Source organism: Cupressus sempervirens, chromosome 6 (genome assembly GCF_028749045.1).
Source record: "Cupressus sempervirens isolate cs-2001-9-10 chromosome 6, ASM2874904v1, whole genome shotgun sequence".
NCBI lineage: Eukaryota > Viridiplantae > Streptophyta > Pinopsida > Cupressales > Cupressaceae > Cupressus > Cupressus sempervirens.
In genome coordinates this window covers 117,620,467-117,648,330 of record NC_143123.1, presented here as the reverse complement: position 1 = coordinate 117,648,330, position 27,864 = coordinate 117,620,467, and the positions used below count along the sequence as shown (strand labels likewise).

The following is a 27,864-nucleotide window of genomic DNA, read 5'->3' as shown; positions in this document are numbered from 1 at the left end:
AAGTAAAATATTTGGGCATCCCATATGTTGTCAATCCTTGTCCAAAAATATGTGGAATTGGATCAAACAAAAAGTAACTTCTACAACTCCTAGATGGAACCAACAATATTTCTTTAGCTAGGAGATTTCAGGTATAAAGTATTTTTCCTTTTTATAGCCTATACCACTAGATTTTGTTTGGTTATTTAGTAGCTATCGAGTGAGTGAGATTCAAAGAGGATTAGATCTTTCCTTTGGTCATATACTAGAGGGAAGAAAAAAACATTAAGTAAAGCAGTAGTGTTGTCTAAACAAAAGCCACACTCTCAACAATAACTTAAGGCCCATTGTTCGTTTCTAGCCCATTGCAATGACTTTTGGCTTTTCTTTACCTATTCCCTCTTCTTTTCCTTGTCTTTTTTATTTCTCCTCTTTAAATTTTATTAAAATTTCACTTACCTCCCTATTTAATTACTTGGATACTTATAAATTAATTATAATATCCCATACAATTTATTATTATAAGAGATGATATTAAATAATTGAATCAATAACTTTTATGACCTTATCAAATACTTATATTCCAAGGTCCACGTTGAAAGGGACATTGGTGGAAGTAAAGGAATAAAGAACAATTTCAAGGAAGTAAGAGAAAACTTATCAAGTCTTTCGTGAAAGATTTGTATTTCATGTTGTCTATATGAAGGTCACCATTACTTTTGATATTTCCAAGGAAAGGTTCCGAAGAGTTGAATGATGGAGGTCACACAATTGTCAACAAATTAGAGATCAAGCATGCCAACTTTTGGGAAAAATTAAGGAATGCCTAAGTTGACAGTTTGAGTTCAAGGACAGACTCAGATTCAGGTTTGGGCAAAACATTTTTTCCCCTTTTAGCCTCGGGGGGGGGGGGGCAGCGGTGCATGTGCGTGTGAATACCAAAAAAAAGAGAAAAACATGCATAATTGCAAAACAAAGTCATTTTATAATATGATTATATGTTGTTTGATCATTGATCAATGTCACATGTCAGAGATAAACATTAAATACTTGCTCATTAATCTATGTTCACGATTGTAAAGAAAAACATACATTGAATTACTAAATTGCAAAATGAAACGTAGATTTTTTTTTTTATTTTTTTTTTGGGGGGGGGTGGGCGGTGCATGTGCGTGTGTATACCAAAAAAAAAGGAGAAACATGCATAATTGCAAAACAAAGTCATTTTATAATATGATTATATGTTGTTTGATCATTGATCGATGTCACATGTCAGAGATAAACATTAAATACTCGCTCATTAATCTATGTTCACGATTGTAAAGAAAATCATACATTGAATTACTAAATTGCAAAATGAAACTTGAAAACGTAGATTAGTTAATCAAACAATAAAGTTTGAAACATAATGATAAATGAAAATCATAAGGACAAGTGTTTAATAGTTTATCAATGATCATAGTATCAATGGCCTTCAAGGGTCAAATGGATCATCAAAAATGAGGGATCAATAGATTCAGCCCCGCCTACAACTAAATCTATATCATCATCATTGGAATCCAAACCGGTTCCACTACCCCTAGATGTTGCTATATCATCAACATCATCCTCAAAATCTAGCAAGGCAGCTCTAGCTAGATCCTAGATGGTCATATCCAAGTTAGCAAACTCGAGTGCTACATCCCATAACTTCTTTGGCCCATGCTTGTATCTTGGATCCTAGTATGACAAAATGTGTCAGTTGTTGTGAACATATACCAAGTCCTCTGCTTTCTTGGTACCCAACCAATTATGCTTCATTGAGTGTATAAAGGAGTATGTACTCCAATTCCACTCAGCGGCAGAAGAGCTCGCAAACTAGAGAGGCAACCGACAAAATATTTATTTATTTATTTTGAATTGTAATACAATAGAAATTTAAAAGTGTTAATTCTACAAGCTAAGTGGCCATTAGAGGAAAATAAATAACTTATAAAAAAAATTTAAAAACTTAAAAACTTACTTGTGATGGGATCTTAATGGCAAGGGATTGGAGGTATATATAAGCTTGCACATGTAGGTACCACCATCTAATACCATCCAATCTACGTTGGTCATTAATTGCATAAGGATCTATATTTTTTCTTGAGACAAACTCTCCTAACAGTTGATGCCAAACTCATGATCGCTAAAGGACATGTTGAATGCCTTCTTGTACCCACTAGCAACCTCAAGATCTTTGTATCGTAGCACTCTACCAAGAATAACATCTTAACACTATTATACTTGGGAGATAGTGCATATGTCAAGAGGTGTAAAGCTATAGTCATCTTGTTCCAATGCTGAAGAACAATTGAGTCCACTTTTTGTATAAGGTGTCCTCAGGATCATGCTCTCTCCTATGAATGACCTGGGATGTCAAATGATGTTCATGTAAGTAACATTGATGCAGTATTGATGTAGTGCTAATTAAAATAAAAAGAAATAGTCTCTCAATAAACAAAGATAGAGTATTGTATAAAAATGTGAACTTATTATTTTTATTCTCTCGAACATGGAGTCCATGGCATCATAGATGACCCCCAAACAAAGCTCATAGTGTTGGCAAACCGAAGCATAAATATGATGGGCTCAATTAATTCTAATACAAAATCCACTTGAGCAACCAATCATCCTCCAAGATCATTGCATTTACCTTTTGGGCCCTTGTATTTGATTGCTTACATGCAGTCCATTGGTTGCTAATAACCATTTGGGACAATGCAGCTTTCACCCTCACAAGTCATCTAAGGACTATTGTGTGTGAAGGAAACTAAGTTTCAGCCATCTAATAACATGTTAATTGTAGGTTAATAACGTATTTTAAACATGTAAACAACACAAAAACATATTTTATTCACTTATGTAAAGTATAAAACAAAATGATAAATGAAACTAAATAAAGTTTAAATTAAATTTTAAAATTTACATTCAATAAAATTGCTCATGACATGGTGGTTTGTCATAAACATTTGGATCTCCTCACCCTCCTCATACACTTTTTTCACCCATTCAATTTAGGTGTCAATTGCTTTCATCACCAAATTGACACAAGGTGTCCAAAAGATATGATCATATCGTGTTTCAAACATAGTGCCTACAACCCTACAAATTTTTGCATTGTCTATTACTACTTGGACAACATTATCAACACCCACAGACTCTATGGATTCAATGAGAGTCCAAGCAATAAATTCAACATCTTTTTCCTCCCCTCCTCAATCAATCATCTTAAAAAACATTGCCCCCTTAGCGGAGACAACAATCACATTTATTAATGGACAATTTTAGCAATCTGTTCATCCATCAAAGACAATAGTCACCCCTATTTGGATCCAAGAATCTCTTATTGGTTTGAGGAGATTGTCTACATTTTTTCTCTTAGTATGCAATAAGGTGATTCTCACATTTTCATACCCAAGACCTTGATAACCAATAAGGGTTTGATTTATTACTTGCACCATCTCTCTCCAATAAGGTGATCTTACTAGATTGAATGAAAGACCATTCACAAAGAGGCAAGGCCCAACTTTTACATCAACAATTTCTCTTAATCATTTTGAAATGCCCTATCTAATGTGCATGTCTTGCGGGTGGTGCTTTGGGTTGTTTCTACATCTTCATCCATAGAAGGGCTAGGTAAGATGGGATGATGTCGAGTGATTGTTTGAGAGGGTGTTGTTGGTGGTTTGTGCTTTGATTTTTCTTGTTTTGCCCTTAACACTTACTTATCAGCATCTTATTTTTTTAACATGGTTGCTATTTGAGTAGTCAGCAACCTCTTCCTTATCTCTAAGCCCTCACACATATTAATCCCTTTACCCCCAAGGCTTAGAAAATTATATTTAATGTTGTAATAGGAGCTTCTATATTGGGTTTTGTTCCATAAAAGAGAACTTTTATCAATTCCAAACTTTTGGGGACCCCTCCCCACCCAATGAGCTCTGACTACTCATCCTTGCAATCTACAACAAAAATACAAAAAATACATATTTCAAAACTTATACAAGAACTTAATAAAGTTTAGAACAATTTAAAAAACTTAAAAAAAACTATCAAAGAAACAAAAGAAATGATCAAATGCATACCTTGAACACACAACACTAATTATTGGAAGGATTTGAGACTCGAAAAATAATCTCTACAAGCTTCTCTTCAAACTTGCAAAATGAGCACACCAAAATGAGAGAGCAAAATGAGTGAAATCATTTTTAATTCCTTTTAGGATTAGCAAGAAAATTATTTTAAAGAACTCATTATTTAACTTCTTTTTTTCACTTTTTCAAGTGATTGGCCGCAGGTCTGCCCTGGTCCACGCCACAACCTATGGGTTCGCCCAGGTCCACGTTGGCGCGAACCAAGCCAGACCCACAATCCATGGCGTGAACCGTCTGGGAACCTATCGTGGACCCCAGGCAAATCTGGACCTGGACCCACCTGGCGGGGTCCAAACCCTACATCTCAAAGGAAAGGTGATGAAGAGTTTCTAAGGAACTATCTTGAATTCCAAAAGCAATACAACAAGAAATACGAAGCCATCCTCATGGAGAACCTAGGTAACAATGAAGATAAGGACAAGGTACTCGGTAATGATGATTTCATACCAAAAGCACTGAGATTCACCAAAGAATCTTCTACCATAAAGCCACTTGTAGGTTGGAATGACATCGATTACCCCAGTGAAGGCTTTGCTTAATTAACCTGTGCAATGTTTGGTGATGATTTCATACCAGAAGCAATGAGATTCACTAAAGAATCTTCTACCATTAAGCCACTTGTAGGTTGGAAATGACATTGATTACTACAGTGAAAGCTTTGCTCAATTGCTTGTGCAGTGTTTGTTTTGTTTTGGTATTACATGGTGAAATCAGTCTATACATTATGACAGTCTACATATCATGACAGTAGTATGTGCATTATGACAGTCAACATATCATAATAGTGGCACCTATGTAGTAGCAGCAATCTTTTTGTCTCTAGTGAGTGTAGCGTTTAAAGTTTGTGACAAACTCTGCTTGCAACAGTGGAGAGCTTATTCTTTTGATAGTATTTAATTTTCAATCTGAATGTAATAGGTTATCATCTCTTAACTGAGACTTCGTCTCTGCTGATTGAATTCGGTAGTGACTAAATAGCCAACTAGAACATAAAGACAAATCTTCAAAAAAAAATCTCTCCCTTGGTAAGATTTGTGTTTTAGTTTGCTGTTTAGACATTGCCATTGGCTTCTGATATCTGTTCTGAATGGTGACATTGTATCCCCTACATATCAATTCAAAAGGAAAAAAAATAGAAAACCTTATATTCTGTGGCCAAAGCCTCACTGTTAGATCTGAAGTTCACTTTATATTTCATTTCCTCATCATGTCGTAGGGGACAGCAGAGGCTAGCCCTCTTCAAAGTCTTTGGAGGATGATATTTCATGAAAGATTGTTGAAAGAAGAGAAATCTTCCTCAACATATTTGTGCCTCCCACACCAAAGTCAAGGGTGCTCGGAGCATTAGAAAGACCCTTGTTTGCTATGTCATCAGCTTGGTTGCGAATATTTATAAGATTTAAGGTCCCTTTTAAACCTGCTTGTTTTCTGTGGTTGGAGTGTAACAGCTAAGCTGTTGCTTCATGGTACCCTGACCTTTTGCTTACTTTTTTGCTATTATTTTTGTGTTCAATGTCTGGCTTTCCAAAAGGTTTCAGGGCCCCTTGAAAACATATTTTACCCATATAATCAAAAACTTTCATTTCATAGTCCTCTTTATTATGAAAATTGCTAGCCTCAAAGAATGGAAAGGGAATCTCCTTCAATAGGAGGGCCTTTCATTCTTCAGCCTCACATTTCTGTAGACCTATATTGAGAGGCTTCCACAATCGTTTTAGTGTGGATCACTTGGCAAAAGGTTACCACAACTCATTCAATGCAACCTCCTATGGTGTTCATTATTCTTGCCCGCCCTGAATTACTTTTGGACACTCCATTAATATTGAGCTTGTAAAAGCCTAAGGGAGGTGGATCCCAGTTTGTATATTTGCAAAAGGACAAATAATGCTATGGGCAGTAGAAAGGGATATCATGGTGTTGGCCATTGGAGGAATGGGATCTAACTATTTTCAGTAATTAGTAGTTACTTTACAGATTTACAGATTCCCAACATCATTGTCTTGGTCAAAGGAAGAAAGAAAATGTCTTTTCCAAAATATGTATGAAAGAAACTTGCAGTTTGAATAAAACTGTTAATTTTTATTTTTATACTCAAAAATCAATATGTGTCTCATAGCCCTTAAAGCAATATGGAAAATCCATAAACAAGATAACATGGCATTATTAAGATATTATTCCAACTGTACAATGTTACAAACACCTCAACCCAGCACTGACTTGAATAGAAGTATTTTGTCACTATTTTTAATATGACAAACTATTGCTCTCTTCCCTCAGTCATGAATACTGTTGATTCTGACACTTTACACTTCAATATTTCAGTGTGTCGTCACCATTCATTATTGCTTTCACGTGCTACTAATTTCAGGCTGTAGAAAAGTGTCATCACATCTCAATATATTGCCATGAACTTCAGTGTGCAAGTTAAAAATTAGACCTGTACAGGAAGCCCTCTAATTGCCGACATTTAAGATGCAATCATACAATAATATCCACCGCACAGCTTCGCTTAAAACATGAATCTGCATGTCGGTTAAAGTATATATTCTGCAGAATTGATATCTAATGAGATATATCAGACCTACAAGATTATACCAATAACGAATTCTGAAAATAATAATTGAGAAATTTTCATTCCAAGAAGACTTACATTACGTAAAAAGCTACATGACATCAGGCATACAGCAGATTTAAACATCAAATACTTACAGAATGGCCTCAACCAAGAGACAATCTTCCAACTCAGACCCCAAATGAAATTTTCATTTCAATGTGGGACTGTATGGACTGGGACATGGAGCTACAGCAAGATAGGGTAATCGATCAATAATTTCATTAACTGCTTCTAGGCACGTGCTAAGCATTTTTTTCTCTATTCGTACCAACCGTGTTGCCACCTGCCTTTTGGGGTCCGTACTTGGGTCTGCAAGCTGATGCAGTGCAAATATGTTGTAAAAAATCACTTTGAATCATATGTTGGTTGAAAAAGCATAAGGATATAGTTATCCCCAACATGAAGGGAACAAATTCTTACCACTCTTTCATCTTCACTAGCAGTTGATGGATAACCTGCAAGTCGTTCTCTGAAGTAACTAGATAACTGATCTAGAACTGCTCTTTCTGTACATGGACTCACCTACACTCATATTCTAATTGGTTAATTTGACTGTTCATAATAAATACAATATATAACCAGCAAGAATAATGAAACAAATATAAATTACCAATACAGCAAGATATGAATATTATCTAACCACCACCCCAATGCAAAATGTTGGGCTCAATAGTTTCTACGATCTAGAGATGACTATTTAATATTCTGTTTCTGCAATATAGATCTACTAAAGATAATTTTACATTTGAGCAGCACCAAGAAAATGATGCGTCCACATATTTCTTAACTTCTAAGATGACGAGGAATTCCATTTCCAGGAATTTCCTGGAAATTGTAATCCTTCCTTTGGTAAAAATATATATCTAAGATCAGAAGCATTCAAAAACTACACCTTCTCAATCTCAAAAAGGAAAAATGTATACCGAAGATGGTATTAAATTAGATCTTCCATTTAAAGAACCAAAGATTTAACTACATCAAACAAAATATGCCACCATATTGTTATAAAAATAAGAGCAACAGTCTAAGAAAAAGCCATTAAGGGTAAACGGATCCTACAGTCTAAAGCATGTATAATATTCAGTATTTTAAGAGAGAACAGATAGTCCATTTTCTATATGAAGGATTTTTTAGAGACTACAAAGAATAAGCTGCAACCTTAGCCTCGGTTGTAGTGTGAAAACCAGACTTGAAAAAAAAACACAATACTCCATAGCTCACTTTTGCTTGTTCTTTAATTAAGCATTGTAAGAGAACAGAATTTCCATTCTCTATATTAAGGATTTTTCAAAGATAACAAAGAATGAAGCTGAACCCTTAGGTTCAGTTGTAGTGTGAAAAATAAGCTTGCAAACAAAATGTATTCCACGGTTCCCTCTTGCTTCTTGCGTGTTCTTAATTGAATATTTGTTTAGTTTACAAGACCACATAACAAAAGTGACTATTAATCTCATTTGTCCAAAAAAGACCCCTGCAGTATAACCATAGGGGCCAGACTAGACAGCCAAAAGGGGGACAGGAATAAACTTGTGGGCGGAAATCTTATCCTAAAATCTAGTAGGAATATAAACATGAACGGGAATATACTTACCCTCTTCATGGCAACTTGGCAATCACCGTGGATGATCTGTTCAATCAAGCCCTAAAATTCAATACAACTTTGCTCATCTCAGTTGAGATTCACTAATTCATTTTAATACCACAAGAAGCTCAAATTGGAGAATCGCAACCTTATGCTGAGGAAGTCCTTAGAGCCATGGCAGAATAAGCTTTTGACCTTTAGCTTAGTTAATCAGCACTTTCCAACAAGTTGAAAGCATTCATATGACTTTTTAGTTTGCTAGCAGACAAAGCAGATGGAATGGCCAAGAAGGGCTCATTCCATGAATGCCCACCAAATGAGGATAGACCCGTAAGTAGGATCTGATGACAATAAACAGGTTGGGCCTGAGAATCTAAATCTCCCAACTGATGTCATTTTCTAACTTGAATGATGGTAAATTTGGAACAGTTTCTAACAAACAAAACTGTACAATAAAATTCTCCATCATGTTACAATAAAATTCTCCAACTGATGTCATTTTCTAACTTGAATGATGGTAAATTTGGAACAGTTTCTAACAAACAAAACTGTACAATAAAATTCTCCATCATGTTATGATTCTAAAAATAGGTAGATCTTATTTCAACTTCATCTGGTAAATGATCATGTTTTATCATGCTAAAAGAACAAGAATTATATTAAATTTTGCATTTCTGGATTAAACTGTACAATTTTTCATCGTTAACATTTCGGATCATTCTACATGATCCATCTTCAGGATGAAGCAATAGCTAGAGAGCAAAAAAGAATCAAGATGCAACAGCTGCAGACTCAAGAGTATAAATAGAGCCAAGAGAAGGAAACCAAGTCTTGGGGGAAAGAAGAGCCTTAGTTTCCTCCTCTTGCCTCTATTTAAACTCTTGAGTCAGCAGTTGTTCTGTCTTTTTTGCTCACTATCTATTGCTTCATCCTAATGATGGTTAATGTAGTATGATCCGAAACGTTGATGATGAAAAGATTTGCACAGTTTAATCCAGAGAGGGAAGAATCTAACCTGATGGACTGTGGAAATTACATGACTCTACAGAATTATATTAATGTACCTTTAAGTCTTTAAGATTGAATTATAACATAATTAGATAGATATTGCAACCCAAAACTCTTATTAAGTGTTTTATGGACAAATCTACATCATAATTCAAAAAATTAAAATAATATATTTATTGACCTATCAGTTTGCATTTCATCCTTCGTTTGAAACTTACAGGGCAGACAGGACCTTGCGAGGAAATAACTGACTGCATCTCTGAAGGATCTGATACATAGGCTAGTCGCAAATAGGGAAGCATGTCTAAGACGGCTTCCTTTTCCCTTCCAATGTAGATCTGCAAAGCAACATGCTCAACTTGTTGTTAATCTAGAATGACCAAACAAAATCTATTTTCATGAAATTTAGATGTCTTTCCTTACATTAAATGTCTGGATGGATAGCTTGCCGTTTCTCTGTGCTATAATTCGTTTATCTTGATAGAGGGGATCTTTTGTATCCAGTGCTACCTTTCAAGAAACAAAATGTGCATGTCATCTATAACATTTGCCAGTTCTGAACTTGTTTAATCTTTTAAATTGAGTTTGCAGATTTTTATCTTTTTCATTGAGAACATGTGTGAATGCAACTACAGGATTTACCTGAACCACAAGACGGTCATAGGGATTATCCTCGTCCACAAAACCATAGTTCAACAACAATCTTTCATTTGGCTGAGGGCCGCACCTGCAGAAAGTACAACTAAATTAGAACTTCAAATTTTTTATTTATCCAAACAGATACACAACAACCTAAATTTGCTTATTCAAGCAGAATTTAAGCTCAAGAGGACAATCCTGATTCCATACAGATGCTATAGACTTTATATTCTTATTTGCCCCCAGCTTACCAGACAACAATTGACTCTCCTGCTTTGTATGGACGATCCACTTCCAATTGAACAAAGTCACCCACAGCTTTCAACATTGCCTTACACGTGCTCTTGTAAGCTAAAAGGGGAGGCCCTAGAGGAACTAAAGCAAATCTTCGTGCTAAACTGACATTCTAGCAAGCCACAAATTAAAAACAATCAGATCTGAAACTTTAAATAAAAAACGACAAAGTACAGAAGCACAAAAATACAATTTAACAAAAAACCAAAAATGAGCAAATCTGAAATATTATCATTCGTTTATAACTTTATTCTCTTCATCCAAGTGGAACATTTGATTTACTTTTTTATCAAATTCAAGCAGTTATTTCAATTTTTGTACCATCTCTTGCATGTGGCCCCTGTTGTAGTTGTCATACAAATCCGTTACATCATTCCATTGGGGATTAAAGAATTGCATGAAGTAAGAGACTACCTTGTAATAGTTCTTATTATAAAAATCACTCAACCCTCAGACCTGAATTATACCAGGAGAGCAATGAAACCACTCAGCCAACTTAAAGCAAGAATTGACAGCTCTTGAAAAAATACAACCTAATCTCCTTTTTGGCTTTTTCTTGTTCACTTCCCATTGTCTTCTATATGGACTATATTCTGTGCTAGTAATAGGGGGCTTTGGACTACAGGCAGGGCTAAAAGATTGGATGCATGCCCCTTGCTTTTTTCAAGATTTTGTTTTTTAACAGACAGCAAGAAAAAATGATCTCCTTTCAAGAATGCTGTGAGTTGAATTTAGAAGACAATATTTTATTAACATACAATATTATATAGAAAAACTTCTTATTAAATGACGAAGCTGTTGGAATCACCGCTGCCGTTACACCAAAAGATTGAGCTGTCAATGAATGTCACAACAGCTAGAGACAAGGATCCACGGGAGGCAGTTAAGCACATGTCACAAAAATTCATCGGTCTATGTTGAATGGTACCTTCACCTAGAGGCACCGACCTCCCAACAATCCCCCTCTCAGCATGACCCGAGGGATTTGAACCCGTAACCCAACACTATGATACCACTTGTTGGAATCATCGCTGCCGTTACACCAAAAGCTCAAGCAGTTAATGAACGTCACAATAGCCACAGACGGGTTTCCATAGGAGGCGGTTAAGCATATGTCACAAATCCATCAGTCTATGTTGAACACTGTTTTCACCTAGAAGGGACGGAGGCACCAACCTCCCAACAGAAGCAACACCTCATAATTAGTTTCTTGTGATGCTATAGTGTTGAAGAATATATTTTTCTTAGGAGGCAAATTTTAGTTTTTTTTTGACAAGTGAGGTATCTCACCCCTGATCACAGTCAACTGGTGGTGCATGAACAAAATTTTGCATATGTATACTTTCCTTTATTTTAAGTGGACTTTAGCATTACTATGAAAAAGTATTTGACCACAGTATGTACTAAAATTTAAAATACATATAGAGAATAGCTCAAATGGTAAAACTGTAAAAGTACTTAATTTAGTACATATTTTGATTAGCTTCCATGACCGACATAAAGGAACTCTTGTGTAATTTTCCAACACTGCTTATATAACACTAAATATCTGAAGAAAAAATAAATTAAAATTAATGTTATTGCAAAATGCAAAGCTGTTGAGATATAACAGTGGTATGATAGTAGAAAGAGATTCATCTCTGGTCTAGATAAATTACAAATAAAGTAGCATCATTCACTTACATAAGACATACAACTCATTAACTAATCTATGTCAATGAACAAAATAAGCTAAAAGTGGTTGATCAACAATTTCAAAATTCATATTATTGAACCTTCTGCACAACAAACATCTGCCAGCCTTGGGTTTTGCTAATGGCAAGGCTGGTTACCAGTGAAATTCAATTAACTACTAGTTGTCTATAATTTTACTAGAAGGCTAAGACAAGCACCACGGTCAAGGTCTAAATATGTTTTTACTCCATCAGAACTACTAATTAGACTTTGACAGCATAGCTAATGACAATCCAAGCCCAGCAGGTGGAGGAGGAATATTAGAGATGAGAGTTATCAACAACTGTTAATCAATATGATGCATGTTAGGTGTGATACTACAATCGGCTATCAAGTAAAGGTGATGGATAGCCTAAAAAACATCCAGATAAGAGTCATAAGGGAGATGAAGATGTTGTTCATTGAAGGTGATTCTCAAATTATATTCAATGTGACAAAAGGCTGTCTAATCTTGGCATTTAAAAGCAATAACTGGAGATGCCAAGTGACTTTCACATAAACATGATCTCATCACCTTAAACTATAACCGCTGGAAAGGCAACATGGTAGCAGATCCTGCACCAAACTGGGGATTGCAATCCTCACTTCTGAGAGTGTTTTTGCTGAGTTTTGAGAGAGTCTTTCTAGACATTTTCAAATGCTTTTGGCCAGAGACATGTCTTTGGCATGTTATCCTCCTCGACCTCAATCATTTAATTGACTCTTATCTACCAAACACTCACATTCCCTAACCCAATTGGAAGTTCCTCTCCCTTGGCCCAATGCATTTACCTCCCTTAGTGGGCACTCAAATCATAGTTAACAGCTGCTTTTTACACACAACAATGAATAATTAAGAAAAATAATGATTAAAAAAGTGGAACATAATGTCCCCATTCCATCTCAAAGCAAGACAACTGGCAGCAGCTGGCTGTCCTTTTCTTGGATTACCCAAGAGGAAGAGGACGCAGAGCATCATTGCATAAGAAATGAAGTCCTTGACTTGTTCTAAATTCTAATTTTAAGTTGAGTGCACATCTTTTTATGCAACTTAAGTGAACTGAAGTTATCTTAAGTTGGTCTCATCTTTTTAAGCAACTTTAAGAAATGCCTAGCCAAGGGGCTTAAGTTGCCCCCACTTTCATGTTCTTAGGTGATTTCATGTGAGAAAAGCCAAGATGGCCCCCCATCTTCAAAGATTTTCATTGGTGCATACTTTACAGTTTTATTTTTGAAGTGTCAGATTAAGAGGTAGACTATCAAAGGTGGAGATTGACTCATCATTTTAGAAGTTGATCAGTAGGAGTTATTTTGCGCAGCAAGTCATACTGTGATATTGCTATCAGGATTCAACTGTGTAGTTTTTCGACTCAAACTCATTGACACGTGTTTCATGATTACACTACACAGTTGAATCCTGATAGTGATATCAAAAAATTTAGAAGTTGTTATAAAAAACCCTAAGGGCTCATGTGAAACTCATTATGTGATGAAGTTTTCCATTTACTGCTGCTGCATTTTCTCTTGAGGATTGAAACCCTCAATAATCCCTGATTTCGGTGAGACATACGGACTCTCCCTAGTGAAAACAGTGTGCTTCAGTGAAAGAACTCCAGTTTGTAAATCCCTAGCACATAGCTAACTTTGTGCTGCAAGTATTCATCAGGTTTGGAGGCCAAATTAAGGACAATAACAGCATTGGAGACTCGGATCTAGGAACATTTACTGCTGCAAGTCATTCATTTCTGAGTTTTCTGTGGATACTGTTAAAATAATCAATTTCAGACTTAATGATGGTCAATTTGGGAGCCCAGGGCCACTTTGAAAGGTTGGCTAGAGTTAGAAAATATTCTGACCCAAATCTGAAATATTTTAGTATTATATCTGCACATTTATTTGATGGCAATGTCTGATTTTAACTTCTGGAAATTTCTGGGCAGTTATAAGGGTTGATTTGTAAATTTTTCCGAGCACAATAATAATCAGAATTCCTTTCCATTTTAATTCTGATCAGAAATACTAAGTTGGATCGAACTACTTTAATGCAGATAAATTTTCAGGTTTATGCAAAAGGTTGTAAAAGCTCTTTTTATCAGACTTGTGCCCTAATTTGCAGAAAGTATTATAATGGTGACACATATCCTGCACAACACTAATAAATGGCAACAACAATTCAAGGCAGGCCCCCCCTTTAACTGTTTCCTATAAATAATTTGTTAAAAAAGTCAAGTGAGCCTTACTTCTCTGCTTCAAATTGGAATTTTCTCTGCTGGGTAAAATCACCCTATCGAGTCCTTACTTCAATAAATAAGTATAATGTGGTAATATGATAATATGTAGCATTAATTTCTTCTGTTCATTGAAGTTTCAGTTTTAAAGAACCACAACAATTTCTATTATTATTTTGAGATTTTCAGCTTTTGTTGATTAAGCTATATATTAAATATTTGAAGATTAAGCAGAGGGGTTTAGTAATGCTGATTGGATTAATCAAGTATGCTTAATAAGAAAAAAGATTTTAAATCACTACAAATAGCCAGGAGAGAGAAATCAGGGGTTCAGAGGTCATTTGACTTGACTGACTTCAATGATGTCGTCCTGTTATATATATTTTAATCTAGATTGCAAAAAGTCATATCATATAGATGTGTTGATTAGGTCATAAGTTTTAGATGATATCCCTATGTTCTATCTTACGGTGGTTTGCAATCCTTCTAAAGTAGTAGTGGACAACGTCATGGTTAGGATAAGGCTTGTTCTGGGTCACAACACGTGATGCCCTCATTCAAAACATAGATTAAATAATCAATTTATTATGACAGCTAAAAGAAGACCCCATTTAGGAGCAGCCGCTACAAGACAAGGGAAAGTAACTTCCTTATAAACTGCCACTAAATTCAGTAAACGCAAAAGGAATTAGAGATGCTGGATGAGACAAACTACAGAAAGACTAAAAGACAAACAGATACCAAATAAAAGAAAACTGAGAAGGCAAAAACTTAGATTCATTGAGTAATAACTTTTTCAAAGGGCAACAGAAGAGTGGTGTCTGTTGAAGCAACATTCTACTTAGCGTTAAGCAAGGTGGAGGGCAGTTTCTTGGTGAGGACGTAATATTTGTTTTCCTCGTGGATACAAACTAACGATTTGGAAATTTGCAGACAGTACCCCTCAAGATTAAAAATTAATGGATGAAAAACCTTCATTTTGATTGTCAAGTTAGTGAATAAAAACCCCTTATGCAAAAGTTTAGGGACATCACAAAGACGTTTTTACACAGTTATCAATGCAATTTTGAATGAAAATTACAGCAGGGACTAAAACGGGTAAGTTTAAAATTTTCAAAGATGTGAAATAAGCTTTAAATCCAGATTATACAATTAAAGCTATTAGTTTAATGATAAATTATAATTTATAATCAAACACACAATTATTATTGTAAGTCACCATTATTTATTCAAGCAAAATAGAGAAATCGCAATGTCCCCCTGCTAAGTTGAAACCAGTTTGAAATTACCAGGGGACATTACAATTGTTATCAGAGTTTCCATCCTGCCATCCTGTTAATGCACCAAGCCAAAGGGCACAGAGGGCGTTACGAAGGTGAAAGGAAACAAACAACAAACAGTACAATGGGTGAACCAGCATGCAATGAAGTCAGAACATTCATGGAGATAACAACCAAAACATTGGAGCAAAATGAAATAGCCATGAAGCTCATGAAAGAATTGAAACATTGTGAATAATTCAATAAGTGACCTTAGGAATCCTAGTGGGAAGGACAATAGTATTAATCATTCAGAAAATGATAGCCGAACAAACACACCCCAAGTTAAGAAACTATCTTTCCTACCCAAACAAAATATCCCAAGGGAGGAAGAGGGAAACAATCACCTTCCTAGCAGCACAGAAGAATTAGCAGAGGCTTACTCAAAATTAAACCCTGAATTAAGCATATCTTTTAGAGATTACTGTGAAGCAAAGAGATTATAAGCTCCCAGAAGAGAAAATGAACAACATAATAAGGACTTGAAGCACAAGGCAAGTAAGGTCACTATACCAAATTTTGACGGATCTCGAAAAATCACAGTACATGGATGGTTGCAGAAATTAAACACATTCTTCAACCTCAATCCCATGACAGAAGAAGATGCAATCCAATTTGCCATCACACACATGGAACAACCACAATTGGTGGCACCATGGTGTCCATACCCAAGGATACGAAAAAATAACCTCCTATGAAGAATTCTCACAAAAACCGATTAAACAGTTTGACAATAAACATCACCAAAGGGATTTCAAAGAATTTACTCAACAAAAAAAAAAGGGTCAGTAGACGAATATATTTGTAGATTCCAAAGAATATCTACAGGATTCACAGGGTTAGATGAAGAAAAACTAACCTATCTATTCATAGATGGGTTAAAAGAATCAATAAAGGGATTGGTGGCCGCCTTCAAACCAGCTACTTTGGATAAAGCCACAGAAGCAGCCCTGAATGTGGAAACAACATCCTGAAACAGCAAGGTTTCAATGATCATACTAAAACCTTCTAAAAAAAGGACAATCACCATAAGGGCAACCCCATCATTAATGAATTAGAGAGAAAAGACTTGTGTTTCAAATGATGAGAGCCATGGGAGAGAGGCACCAATATCATAAAAGAGGGTTGAATCCATGCTGTAGATGCAAGAAAAGATGGGAACTTGGCCACAAATGTAAAATCCAAGCCCACCAATTTGAAGTAACTTCGGGGAATGAAGAAAAGGAAAAACCCCAAAAGAAAGTCAAGTAGGATAATGATGATGAAAAACAAGTAACCTTAGCCACTACTACTTCTCAAAATTCTAAACGTCGTCCCCTCCGTATGAAAGGACAAATAGTCATAACGTTAGTGGACAGCAAAGCTTCTCGTAATTTCATAAGTGAGAAATTGGTGGCAAAAAGGAAATTAGAGACTGAAGATTTCAAGGGGTTTTCAGCAGCAATGGTGATAGGAGCCTTGGTCAAATGCACAAAAAAGGTTCCACAACTAGAAATGTGGATAGGGAAGCACCCCATTAAAGAAAACTTTTATGTGGTAGCATTAGATGTCGACATAATCTTGGACACCCCTTGGATCTACTCTTTGGGATGCTTCTTATTTGACCTAGCAAGTCTAACAATTTGATTCGTACATGAAGGGGAAGAAGTGACATTGACAGGGATTCCTAATAGGTCCCCAAAAGTAGTCTCTTGCAAAAAGATGGAACATTTTATAGAAAAGATCAAGGGCAATGAGCAATGCAATGCATGATTCTTGACAAATCTACACCTCCAGGGAAGGCCATTCACATTGATATAGAACCTATATTAAGAAAGTACAAGAAGATTTTTGAAGATATTCCTCTAGGACTACCTCTCGAACGAGAATCTAAACAGATCATAGAATTAGAAAAAGGAGCACAACCAATGATTACCACTCCTTACTATTACTCAAAATAGTTCAAAGAAGAGATAGAAAAGAACTATAAATGAACTATTAGAGATGGGCCACATTCAACCAAGTTCCAACCATTTCCTATCATCAGTTGTACTAGTTAAAAAGAAGGATGGGATGATAAGAATGTGTATTGATGATAAAGATTTGGATAAGAAAGGAGCCTCAAGGACCTCCTTGTCCTTTTCTATTGCTTCTAAGGCATTAGCAAGGCGACTCTCAAGCATAGCCCTCTCTATCATCTCATCCTATAACCGAGCTGCTATGGTTTCCTTCTCTATCAGTAGGGCCTCACTCTCAACTGCCCATGCAACCCTCTCCTGATACAACTCTTGTCTATGTTGTTCCTTAATCAACTAAAGACGAGATGCCAACTCCTACCTGATAATGACCGATGTTAACTAGTGAGCCTTGGCCCCAGATGTTGTGTTGAGTCTAGTGCAAAGTAACCCTCTTTGAATGTCTATTCCACCTTTTGGAGTAGAGCTTAAACTCGACTCTCCACATTTAGGAATCACCCCAACCCTCTGAAAGGCTCCATCTCTCTATTATCTCAAGAGTCTCTTTGGCTGGCCACCCTCGAGACTCAAAACATCAGCGGAACTAATGATTGCAGCCCGCCTTGACAAACTCCAACAAGGCTTGTACCTATCCCTCAGCCACCTCTTAGCCCTGTGATTGTGCATAGCCCTCTATGCACCTAGCTCTTGTCGTCATCTCCTCAATTTACTTCTTAACATCACCAAGACACTTTTAAGGCTCTAGTAGGCCTACCTCAAGTGTTAGCATCAATTGTGCCACAAGTGCACTCTCCTCTAACTATTTGACTAGAGTTATACTTGCCTCCACCTATTGTACTGGTTAAGTCTCTCCATCTAAATCCAATATCTCCAACGGTACCTGGCATTGGGGAGATACAATGGTTGCCACCACAAGGGCGATAAGCATGAATAGATCTCTACTAAGTCGAGCACTCGTGTCTTCCTGGGATGGAGCACCACCTGTCACTAGAGTGTTATCTGCCACAACTTAAACCTCTGCCCAGTTGGGCTACTCCACCACTACAGTCGCTACTACTCCCACCTCAGCCTGGACCACATCCATCATCTCCATAGGGACCATCTCAACAGCCTTTCTCTCACCATGTAGTACCAAATCTCTCGGCTGCTCAACTTGGGATCCAATGAACTCTACCACAACTAAGGTCTCAACAAACACCACTATTGACTCTGTCACAATTGCAATGGGCTCGATTTTCAGTGACATATTCATCGACACCCTCAATTGGCCAAACTCTAGAATGGGTGTTGTGGTCATCAAGCCAACTGTCATAGGTGGAGTAAAATGGGTTGTATCTCTAAGGAATGGCCAAGAAAAGAGGACTTGCAGGGGTGTAGCCACAACTTTCAAGTCAACAGCTTCTCCCTCCGCCACTTGGCTACCTCTGTCGACCATTTTTAGGCTATCTTTGGGACATGCTAGAAGTCTTTGTAGTTGCTTCCTCAATTCGCCAAACTCTAGAATGGGCATTGTGATCATCAAGCCAATCATCGCAGGTGGAGTAAAATGGCTTGTATCTCTGAGGAGTGGCCAAGAAAAGAGGACCTGCGTGGGTGTAGCCAAAACTTTTAAGTCAACAGCTTCTCTCTCTACCACTTGGCTACCTCTGTCAACCGCTTCTAGGCTATGTATCTCTGAGGAGTGGGCAAGAAAAGAGGACCTGCGTGGGTGTAGCCAAAACTTTTAAGTCAACAGCTTCTCTCTCTACCACTTGGCTACCTCTGTCAACCACTTCTAGGCTATCTTTGAACACACTTGAAGTCCTTGTAATTACCTCCTACCACTCTCTACGTCCTCCCCCGACTTTGATTCTAAGACCACTTTGCATTTCCTCTTCTACTATGTGGGTGCACTATTCACATCCAAATGTCTCCAATAAAGAATTGGAGGCTCGCTAGGTGCCAAAGTACCCTCGAGCTTCACCTCAAACTCACCAAGCATAATCTGCACTTGCATAGCATCCAAGAACAAACCAATAACAAAATGTGGGATAGTGAAGGAACTCGTACATCCAATCTCCTTACACAGACACCCAATCAAACACCAACCTGTTCCTAATACCATTCATGAGGAAGAGTGTAAGAGCTATATCGAAGGCTCTACTACACCCTATAAGTCAGATCTTAACCACATCCATAAGACAACACCATGGTCCCCCTCCAATGGATGGCTTCTTCATCCCTCGGCTCTTAGAGGCACTAGCTACAAAGTCCATCTCTATTGGTGTAAGTCTGTGAAACAAATCATATCAAGGGTTCCTTCTTTTCACAAGTCATCTTCTTGGCTTTCAAATCAGTTTCCTTTCCATTCCTACCAAGAATACCAAACAACCATACGAATTCGGTGGTTGTAAAGGACATGATGAGATTATACACAAGATACTCAAAAGAACTACTGCATGTAAATCTATTGAAGGTCTCCACCAACATACAAAGGGCATCCACATAATCCCAAATGCAAAAAATGAGCATTTGTATGGCCTAATGAGCCTCAGTGTTCTTGATGTCTGCTTCACCAAATCAGTTTCTAGTGTTTCCTACCACCATTTTCAGCACTCCAATCCATCGAGTCTTTCATAAACTACATTTTGTGATGTCATGTTCTCCTCCTTATACTGCATGTGAACTTTCCCTAGCACCATTGACCTTAGTTGCTTCTTTTTCCTTGAGCCTGCATCCATTCTTCCTACAATTCTAACACCAAAAGGTAATATTCTTGCATCCTTGTTCATGTTGGAGGAACTGCTTGAGGTCTACTATAATGATTTCTTCCAATCCTTGTCGGAAATCATCATTAACCATCTTCCTTCTTATCGTTTTGTGCAATCAAATCAATTAGGGTATGCTTGCGAACTTTCTCCCTTCGTAATTGAGTAGAACCACAATCTCTTACAATTGCGGCCATATCACTAATGCATGTTTGTGCAGCTGGTTATTTCCTTTGTTCTAAGCATACCCTATACCTTCATCACTGTTGGTGGGTTTGACATGTACGTTGTTCTTTTTTGTGTACATTGTTTTTTAATTCTCTGCAAGTGTCATTATTGTACAGCCCCCTCTATTCTATAGTTTACACTCATTTACCTTCTCCCTTAGCAACTTTCATTTCACTTCACCATGCGTCTGATGAATTCAAGTTGCACGTCATTGTCACTGGTTATACATTCACTCACGTAAGCTATCAGACTTGTTGCAAGCTACGAGCCTGTTCTTGCTTTTATGGAGTTGTGGTTGTTCAGTTATTTTCTTTCTTCACTGTACAAAAATTCTCCCGATGCTCTATATTTTGCCTCGGTATGGTTATGTTTGCTTGTGCGGTATTTATAGACAATTACGGGTCAACTCGTACGGTGCACCACACTGTGAGCACTGTATGGTGGTCATCGCACGGATTCCACCGCATAGTGGTCACCGAAGCCACCATGCAGAGTCCATCGTTTGACAAATCCTCTCTTTTTTATACATAAATACATACATACATATATATATATATGTATAAATTTTACCTTATGTAGCGCCTTCCACCAACTTGGGTCACCCTTCCTCCCACTTTTGCCTTTCATGGTAGGGCTTTAGCTTTGACCCATTAACCACGTCTAGGATCCCTTGCCCATCAAGTGTCCATTGCTTGATTGCCCATTTTCTCCAACTTCTCTTACATTGTATGGATCAAGACACTTGACCTTGAACTCTCCCAGTGTAATTTCATTTCTCCCATTATATTTCAGTATTAGTTCTATTGGAGTCAATTTTACCTGTTTAAGATGTTTATCGTGCCATGCCTTGCACCTTTGTTATGCCACCTCAATGGCCCATTGCACCATCATCCGACACATGCACAATTTTTGGTATATAACCTTTCCCAAATACTTTCCATATCTCCTTGTCTATTCTCAATAGTGATTCGCAGGCTTAGAACCATAAATTTGGCAAGGATAGCACCTTCCTATCCATACATCAAATGGAATGGCGTAGTTACTTTGTATATACTACGATAAGCCCCAAGTATGGAGCGTAGCTTCTCTTCCCAATCTTCTTGATGTACCCTGCATTATTTGGAGATCACAGACACCAATATTTTATTTGTAGCTTCTGCCTAGCCATTTGCTTGTGGGTAATATGGGCTTGACGAGGAATGAGATATCTTAAACTTTGTGGTGAGCAGTCATATGAAACGATTCACAAAGTAGCCCCCTCGGTCACTAGTTAGTTGTAATGGATTACCATACCTTGTGAGAATTTGCTCATAAATAAATCTAGTTGTACTTAGTGTGAAATCATTTGGTAGGGCTCACACCTCTACCAGCCACCACAATATATTTGAATCTCCTTGCTCTACTAGCCCTTAATGACCCTATGAAGTCATGTCCCCACCTTTCGAATAACTCCTATGCCTATGAGGGATTCAAAGGCATGAAGTCATGCTTCAATGGTTTTCCATCCCTCTAACATGTGTCACATCAAACAACCCACTCCCTAGCATAATTATACAATGTAGGCCACCACAAACTTGCAAGTGGCACCTTCCTTTCTACAGTATCGAGTCCTATGTGTCTTCCAATAGGACCTTCATGCACCTCCAAAAGAACACTCCGACTTCTTCCTCCATGACGCACCTCTGTAACACCTGGTCTGGTGTTACATCCCAAATTTTTTCCCATTTAAAATGATCATATAGCTGTTATATATTTCATATGAATGATAGTTAGATAGTTAAAAATAGTTGAATGATATGGTCTTATGAAATGGAAACTATGGTTAACCGTTTTGATTCATGTAAAAACTACTTGTTGATTGTTCGTTACAATTCAACTAAAATGAATATTTTTATTTCAAGAAATTATAAAGATAGTTGATAGCGGTATGTTGGTTAGCCGTTGTGACAATTATGAAATACTTTTGATTATAGTTATTTTGATTCAAAATTGAGGAATATGTTATTATCGTGGAAATATTCTTTTTTGGATGCAAGAGAAGACAAAAAGGGGGGAAAGCATTGCTCAACAGGATTTAAGGAATGGAACACCAAAAAGGTCGATTAACAGTCCATTAGGTATGGGTTCCAACTTCTAACCATCTTGGTGAAGGATTTAATGGCTAGGCAACATAAAGTATACCTTGGATAACCATGAGGTACCCGATCGGTTCTTAATGCAAGGAAAAAAGCATTAATCATTTAATAACATAAAATTGTTACCTTCTTTTTTTTTATTGAGACCGTTGAGTGGTCGCCAAGATGTAACTCTATATATATTAACACCATGTTATTTTTAACATCTATATTTGCAACTACATATATATGTGTGTGCGCACATGCGCGTGCGCGCACACACACACACACATTTATATATACCTACAACTATAGGTGACACCAATACAATTACGCCAATATATTTTAATATATTAAAAAACCATGAGGAAGTATAATCTTTATGTCTTTAATAATGGCTCCATATTGATGAGCGACTGCCACCTTCATATCGGCTTATATTCCTTTTTAAGTTTTAAATTGGTGAAGTTACTTGTGACCGATGGCTAGCCATGCACCGCCACTCTTTTCTTTCTTATGATTGAGATGCTGTGCAGATGATCTATTTATATTTCTCCCTCCGTTACCTGAGGAGTGTTCTTTTTTTCCTCCTCGCATTTAGGTCTGAGTTTTATTTCTAGCAAGAAAACACTCACGGCTGAAAGCCAACTAAAACTTCCATCGATAATATATCATAAAATCCCTACTTCATATTGTGAACATCTAAATCTGCAAATTACTCAACACTATTGCTATTAATTCTAGACTGAATTCATCATGTTGGAGCTTCTTGTTCTCGAGCCACAATATATGGAGCATCCAACCATCTATAGGTCGTGCAACCATCTCCTATATTTTATTGCCATTGAATCTCTGATCTTGTCGATTCAAATGTGGAAATCAATGATGTAATTGAATTGTTGTAGTATCATTGTTCATCCTTGATAATGAACAAAGCTACAATGACCGTAAATAAAGGCTATAGAATGTTGTTTAATAAAGTAATAGAAATTTCCAAATCTCTTTTACTACCATGCTTATTGGGTGCTGATGATAATACAGACCCGCAACTGTAATGAAACAAATTGGCATCACCATGAATGTTCAATTGAGCACATTGCTAGTGGCATACTTTGTGCATGAATATAAGAAGCAAGCACTACTATATTACTTGAGGCATCAATCTAACTTACACATGGTATTGACCATATACCACTGAGATAAGATCAGTTCGGATGGAATAAATCTAAATTGGTAAAATGATATTTACATTATCCTTGGCTCTAAATCTCCCAGGTTACACCCAAGCCCAAAAGGGCCAAATATTAATGGGTGGGGAGGAGAAGCATCCCTGCAAGAACAAATGAATGTCAGTAAATGAATAATTAAACTGCATATACTGAGTCAAATCATGGTTGTCCAAATTATATTCTTGTTGTCAAGTTGAGGGGTGGGTGATCAGGCATGTTAATAGCCCACTGAAATCCTTGGTCGAGGTAGGTTAGCAGCATGCTTGTCACAATTGATCACTAGAGGTCAAAGAACTAGCTGACGGAGGGGAGGTTCATGGAGGATATCCACTACCTTGTCAATTGCTTGGCCGACACTCTAATACTGAAAAGCTCAGGTGATAGGACCATGGTGCCCCAAGCCTAACCCTGGGGTAGGGAAGGCCTTTCTCGAATGAGATTGTGTGGGGATAAGTTAAGATCCATAATTGGGAGGTTAAGCTCATGCCAATGCTTCTCCTCTTCACCAAATGTCGAGGCTTGCACAACACAGTGACAATTATTGCTACATGTATGACACTTGTTCCTTTCGTATGTTCTTTATCTTAAATTAATGTTTGGTTTTGAGGTTTATATATTGTTGTGATGTTCTTAACAAATGTACTGGTAGAAGTTGGTTATGGAAGTTAAAGTAGTTTCCTTCATGTGAACTAGAAAAGGTCATTATTCTATTTCTATTTCATTATTCTTGTACAATGAAATCAGTTGATAGCTTTTCCATTTAAGTGAAGTAACGAATATAATTGCCTTTATGTTATTTAAAATTTTGTTATGAGAACCAAATTTACCTTAGAATATGATTCTTTTATTGGCCAAGGAAAAATGGTATGTTACATATGGTCCCATCTTATACAACAATCTATTGATCAACTAGAATGTCCTACTCCTTAGGACCAACTTCCTTCTCTCTCCGGGCAACATGTCCCTTGGGATCTAGGATGTGGATAGGTACTCACAAATACTTGTTTACCATGCTGGCAAGACCACGATATGGAACAAATGCATGTCTTGAAAATCATTATTTACTCCCTTCGATGATTCTCTAGACTTGACGTGGGAGAATTGGTGCAATCACATGGCCCTTCCTCGGTCATACGATGATGGTGAGTATAAATTCCTGGAACAATAGCAACCATCTACTTACTCTCCCTTGTAAAATAGGTTTATTGACAAGATACATCAAGCCCCGATGGTCCACAAAGAAGGTGAATAACATTGCCAATTGGTAGTGTCGGAATTTTTGAATGGTGCACACCATTCTGAGAGCCTCCATCTCCATTGTGCTATAATTTTTCTTGGCCTTGAATAGCAACTTGCTAGCGAATAGACCAGGTGGTCCAGCCCATAATCTCCCACTTGCACCACTGTGGCTCTAATTGCAAATTTGGATGCATCAACATGCACATGAAACTCTTTTTCCTAATTCGGGTATTACAACATTGGTGCGCCGACAAGCCTTGACTTGAGCTCCTGAAATGCTTCCTCCTACGAATTCCCCCAAGTGTAGGGTTCTCCCTCCTATGTAAGTTTGTTCAATGGGTAGGATATTTGAAGCGAAAAAAATTATAAACTTCCAATAATATCTTGTGTCCCAAGAAAGACTTCACCACCCCTGTGATGTTTATAGTTGCTCCTATTTCGACAATCTCTCGTACCTTATCCAAGTTTGTCTTCAATCCTTCCTTGTATACAATATGCACTAGCAGCTTCCCTTGTAGTACCATAAAACTACATTTCTTCAAGTTCAATGCCAATCTTGCTCTCCTACATCTCCTCATGCACCCCCTGAGAGCCATGAGGTGTGTGTCCTGCACACTAAAGATCAACCGGTCATCTAGAAAGGTTTTGAAAATTCCAACAGACATTATCAAATTTGTGCAATATAGTCCTCTAAAAGGTTGTTGGTACGTTACAGAGCCCAAAGGGCATCTTGTTATATGTGTAAACACCATCGTCTACTACAAATGTAGTCTTCAACTTGTCCTCCTTAACTATAGATATCTGATTGTATCCTAAGAAATCATCCATGAAGGAATAGATTTCATGTGTTGGCACTTCTTCGAGGATACTATCAGTATAGGGAATCAAAAAGTGTTCAATCCTCGTGACCGCATTGAAGCATCGGAAGTCTACACAAATGATAAATTTGGTTCACCTCCTTCAATGATATAAACATGGGAGAGACCCATTCACTTGTCTGCACTTTCAAATAATACCTTGATTTCCTAATTCACTCATGCCACATGATTCTTATTCATCGTTTATGATCTCTTCCGTACTAGTGCAATGCCAAGAACCAACGGAATATAGTGTACATACAGCTTGGGGGGGTAATCCATTTAAATCTTTATACATCCAACCAAATATACACTTATACTTCGTAAGGATCTTGAACGTTGTCACTTTTACGATGGGATTCCAATCATCACCCACGAGGACGTTTCTTGGATTACCCTCATCACTAAAGTTGGTAACTTCTAATGAGGGTTCCTCGTACCAAATTGGCTTCACCAAGTTAGACCGATACATTGATCCCTCGTTCACCAAGCCCTCCTCTCCGGTGTACTTGGTGCACTCTACCCCTTCATCCACCTAAAGTATGTTGCAATGAAATAGTTCATAATCTTCCATTTGCCAATGGAAGAGGTCATTCATTGAGTTTAGGTATTCCTTGTAGAAGCCTTCCAATTTGAGGATGCCCTCCTTATTGGGTTTCATCTATCACTTCCTTTCCTCTCCACCCTCCTTACCTCCTCCTTCAATCTCAAATTCTAATGAGGATATCAAGTCTTTGCTCGCCATCAATGTCTTGAGGTCAATGGTGAACTTTCTCCCACCCGTCTCCATTGATAGTGTTTCGTATCCAACCATAGTTCACCTTGGCTGCCACCAACCAGCCTCTCCTGAGGATTGTGTCATAGCCCTTCCTCTTAAGTGGGATCACTACAAAATCCAGTATGAACAACAAAGTAACAATCATCACTCTATGCCATTAGCGTTCCAATCAGCTTGATGTCATGTTGGTCTGTACCCACCGAGTCAAAGATTGGTGCCAACAATCTAGGTTCCCCCAACTTCTTCCATGTCTCCTTCAAACGCACATTAACAACAAACCCTCTATCAACAATGGTGTCTATTAGAATGGTGCTGAGAATACCCATTTCTACCACTACTAAACGTCTCTCAGTATTGACAGCCAACTCCATTGGATCTATAGAAGGACCAATGGACTCCTTTGTGCTTTTCGCACGGTGTGCCATACGATGTCGACCCAATACGGTGTTTATGTGGCAATGTTTCGAAGTGGACTTTGAGTTTGATCGGGACCTCTATCGACATCATCTGTTAAAATATATTTTACTCAGCCTTCATCTGTAGTGAAGTGATTGTCATTTCATGTGTCTCCCTCTTCTCAACCATCATTTCTTTTTCTATGTCGGCCTTAGCATCTTGTACTCTCTACTTCTTTGAACAGGGATCAGGGTACATGGCCTTCTTTGCCTGTGCACAAGGGACTCCTAAGACATCCTCTTATGTGTTCTATTTTCCAATATTCAACACGTTAACACTAGACTTTGGACAACTTGCATCCTCATGGTCTACTGGTATGCACCATTTGCACAAGAACTAAGGTATTTCTTCCCCCAAGCAATCACGAGCCAAATGCCCCTACTAGCTACATGTGCAACATTGGATCATTGGCCTTCCCTTCACATCACACTAGATGTGGCTCTAGCTATTGTTATTATTTGTTGTTGTTCCTTCCTCCACACCTGTTGTTCTGAAAATACCCAAACAACATCGTGGTGTTATTCACCTGAACACTGGTTGTTGTTGATGTAGAGGGTTCTTAGGTGAACAATTATTGACCCCATGTCTTCATATTAAATGGGCATTCCTTAGCGGAATGACCCATAATAGGGCAAATGTCAGATAAATTGTTTTACAGGCATGCCCCCTTGGCATGGTCCTCTTCCTTACACTCGATACACCACAAATCT

The 27,864-nt window shown here is 37.5% G+C and overlaps 1 protein-coding gene and 1 long non-coding RNA gene across 4 annotated transcripts in view; both read right to left on the bottom strand.

Moving 5' to 3' along the window:
* Nucleotides 1-1,296: 1,296 nt before the first annotated feature.
* LOC149551495 (uncharacterized) lies at nucleotides 1,297-2,999 on the bottom strand. Its single transcript, XR_016352757.1, has 2 exons — nucleotides 1,982-2,999; nucleotides 1,297-1,836 (listed from the first exon to the last, which is right to left on the bottom strand). It is a non-coding gene; the product is annotated as an uncharacterized LOC149551495 (long non-coding RNA).
* A 3,285-nt stretch (nucleotides 3,000-6,284) lies between these two features.
* LOC149551494 (fructose-bisphosphate aldolase-lysine N-methyltransferase, chloroplastic-like) overlaps nucleotides 6,285-27,864 on the bottom strand; it is a 77,726-nt gene continuing 56,146 nt past the window's right edge. The window contains exons 6-12 of one of the 3 annotated variants that reach the window (XM_089786990.1): nucleotides 10,249-10,403; nucleotides 10,001-10,085; nucleotides 9,782-9,868; nucleotides 9,577-9,696; nucleotides 7,189-7,290; nucleotides 6,864-7,084; nucleotides 6,285-6,735 (exon numbers count right to left, since the gene is read on the bottom strand). In XM_089786990.1, coding sequence (XP_089643116.1) covers nucleotides 6,917-7,084; nucleotides 7,189-7,290; nucleotides 9,577-9,696; nucleotides 9,782-9,868; nucleotides 10,001-10,085; nucleotides 10,249-10,403 — 717 coding nt within the window. In that variant the 3' untranslated portion in view covers nucleotides 6,285-6,735; nucleotides 6,864-6,916. The remainder of the gene's footprint in view (nucleotides 6,736-6,863; nucleotides 7,085-7,188; nucleotides 7,291-9,576; nucleotides 9,697-9,781; nucleotides 9,869-10,000; nucleotides 10,086-10,248; nucleotides 10,404-27,864) is intronic. The other 2 variants (XM_089786989.1, XM_089786988.1) reach the window with 2 other exon arrangements.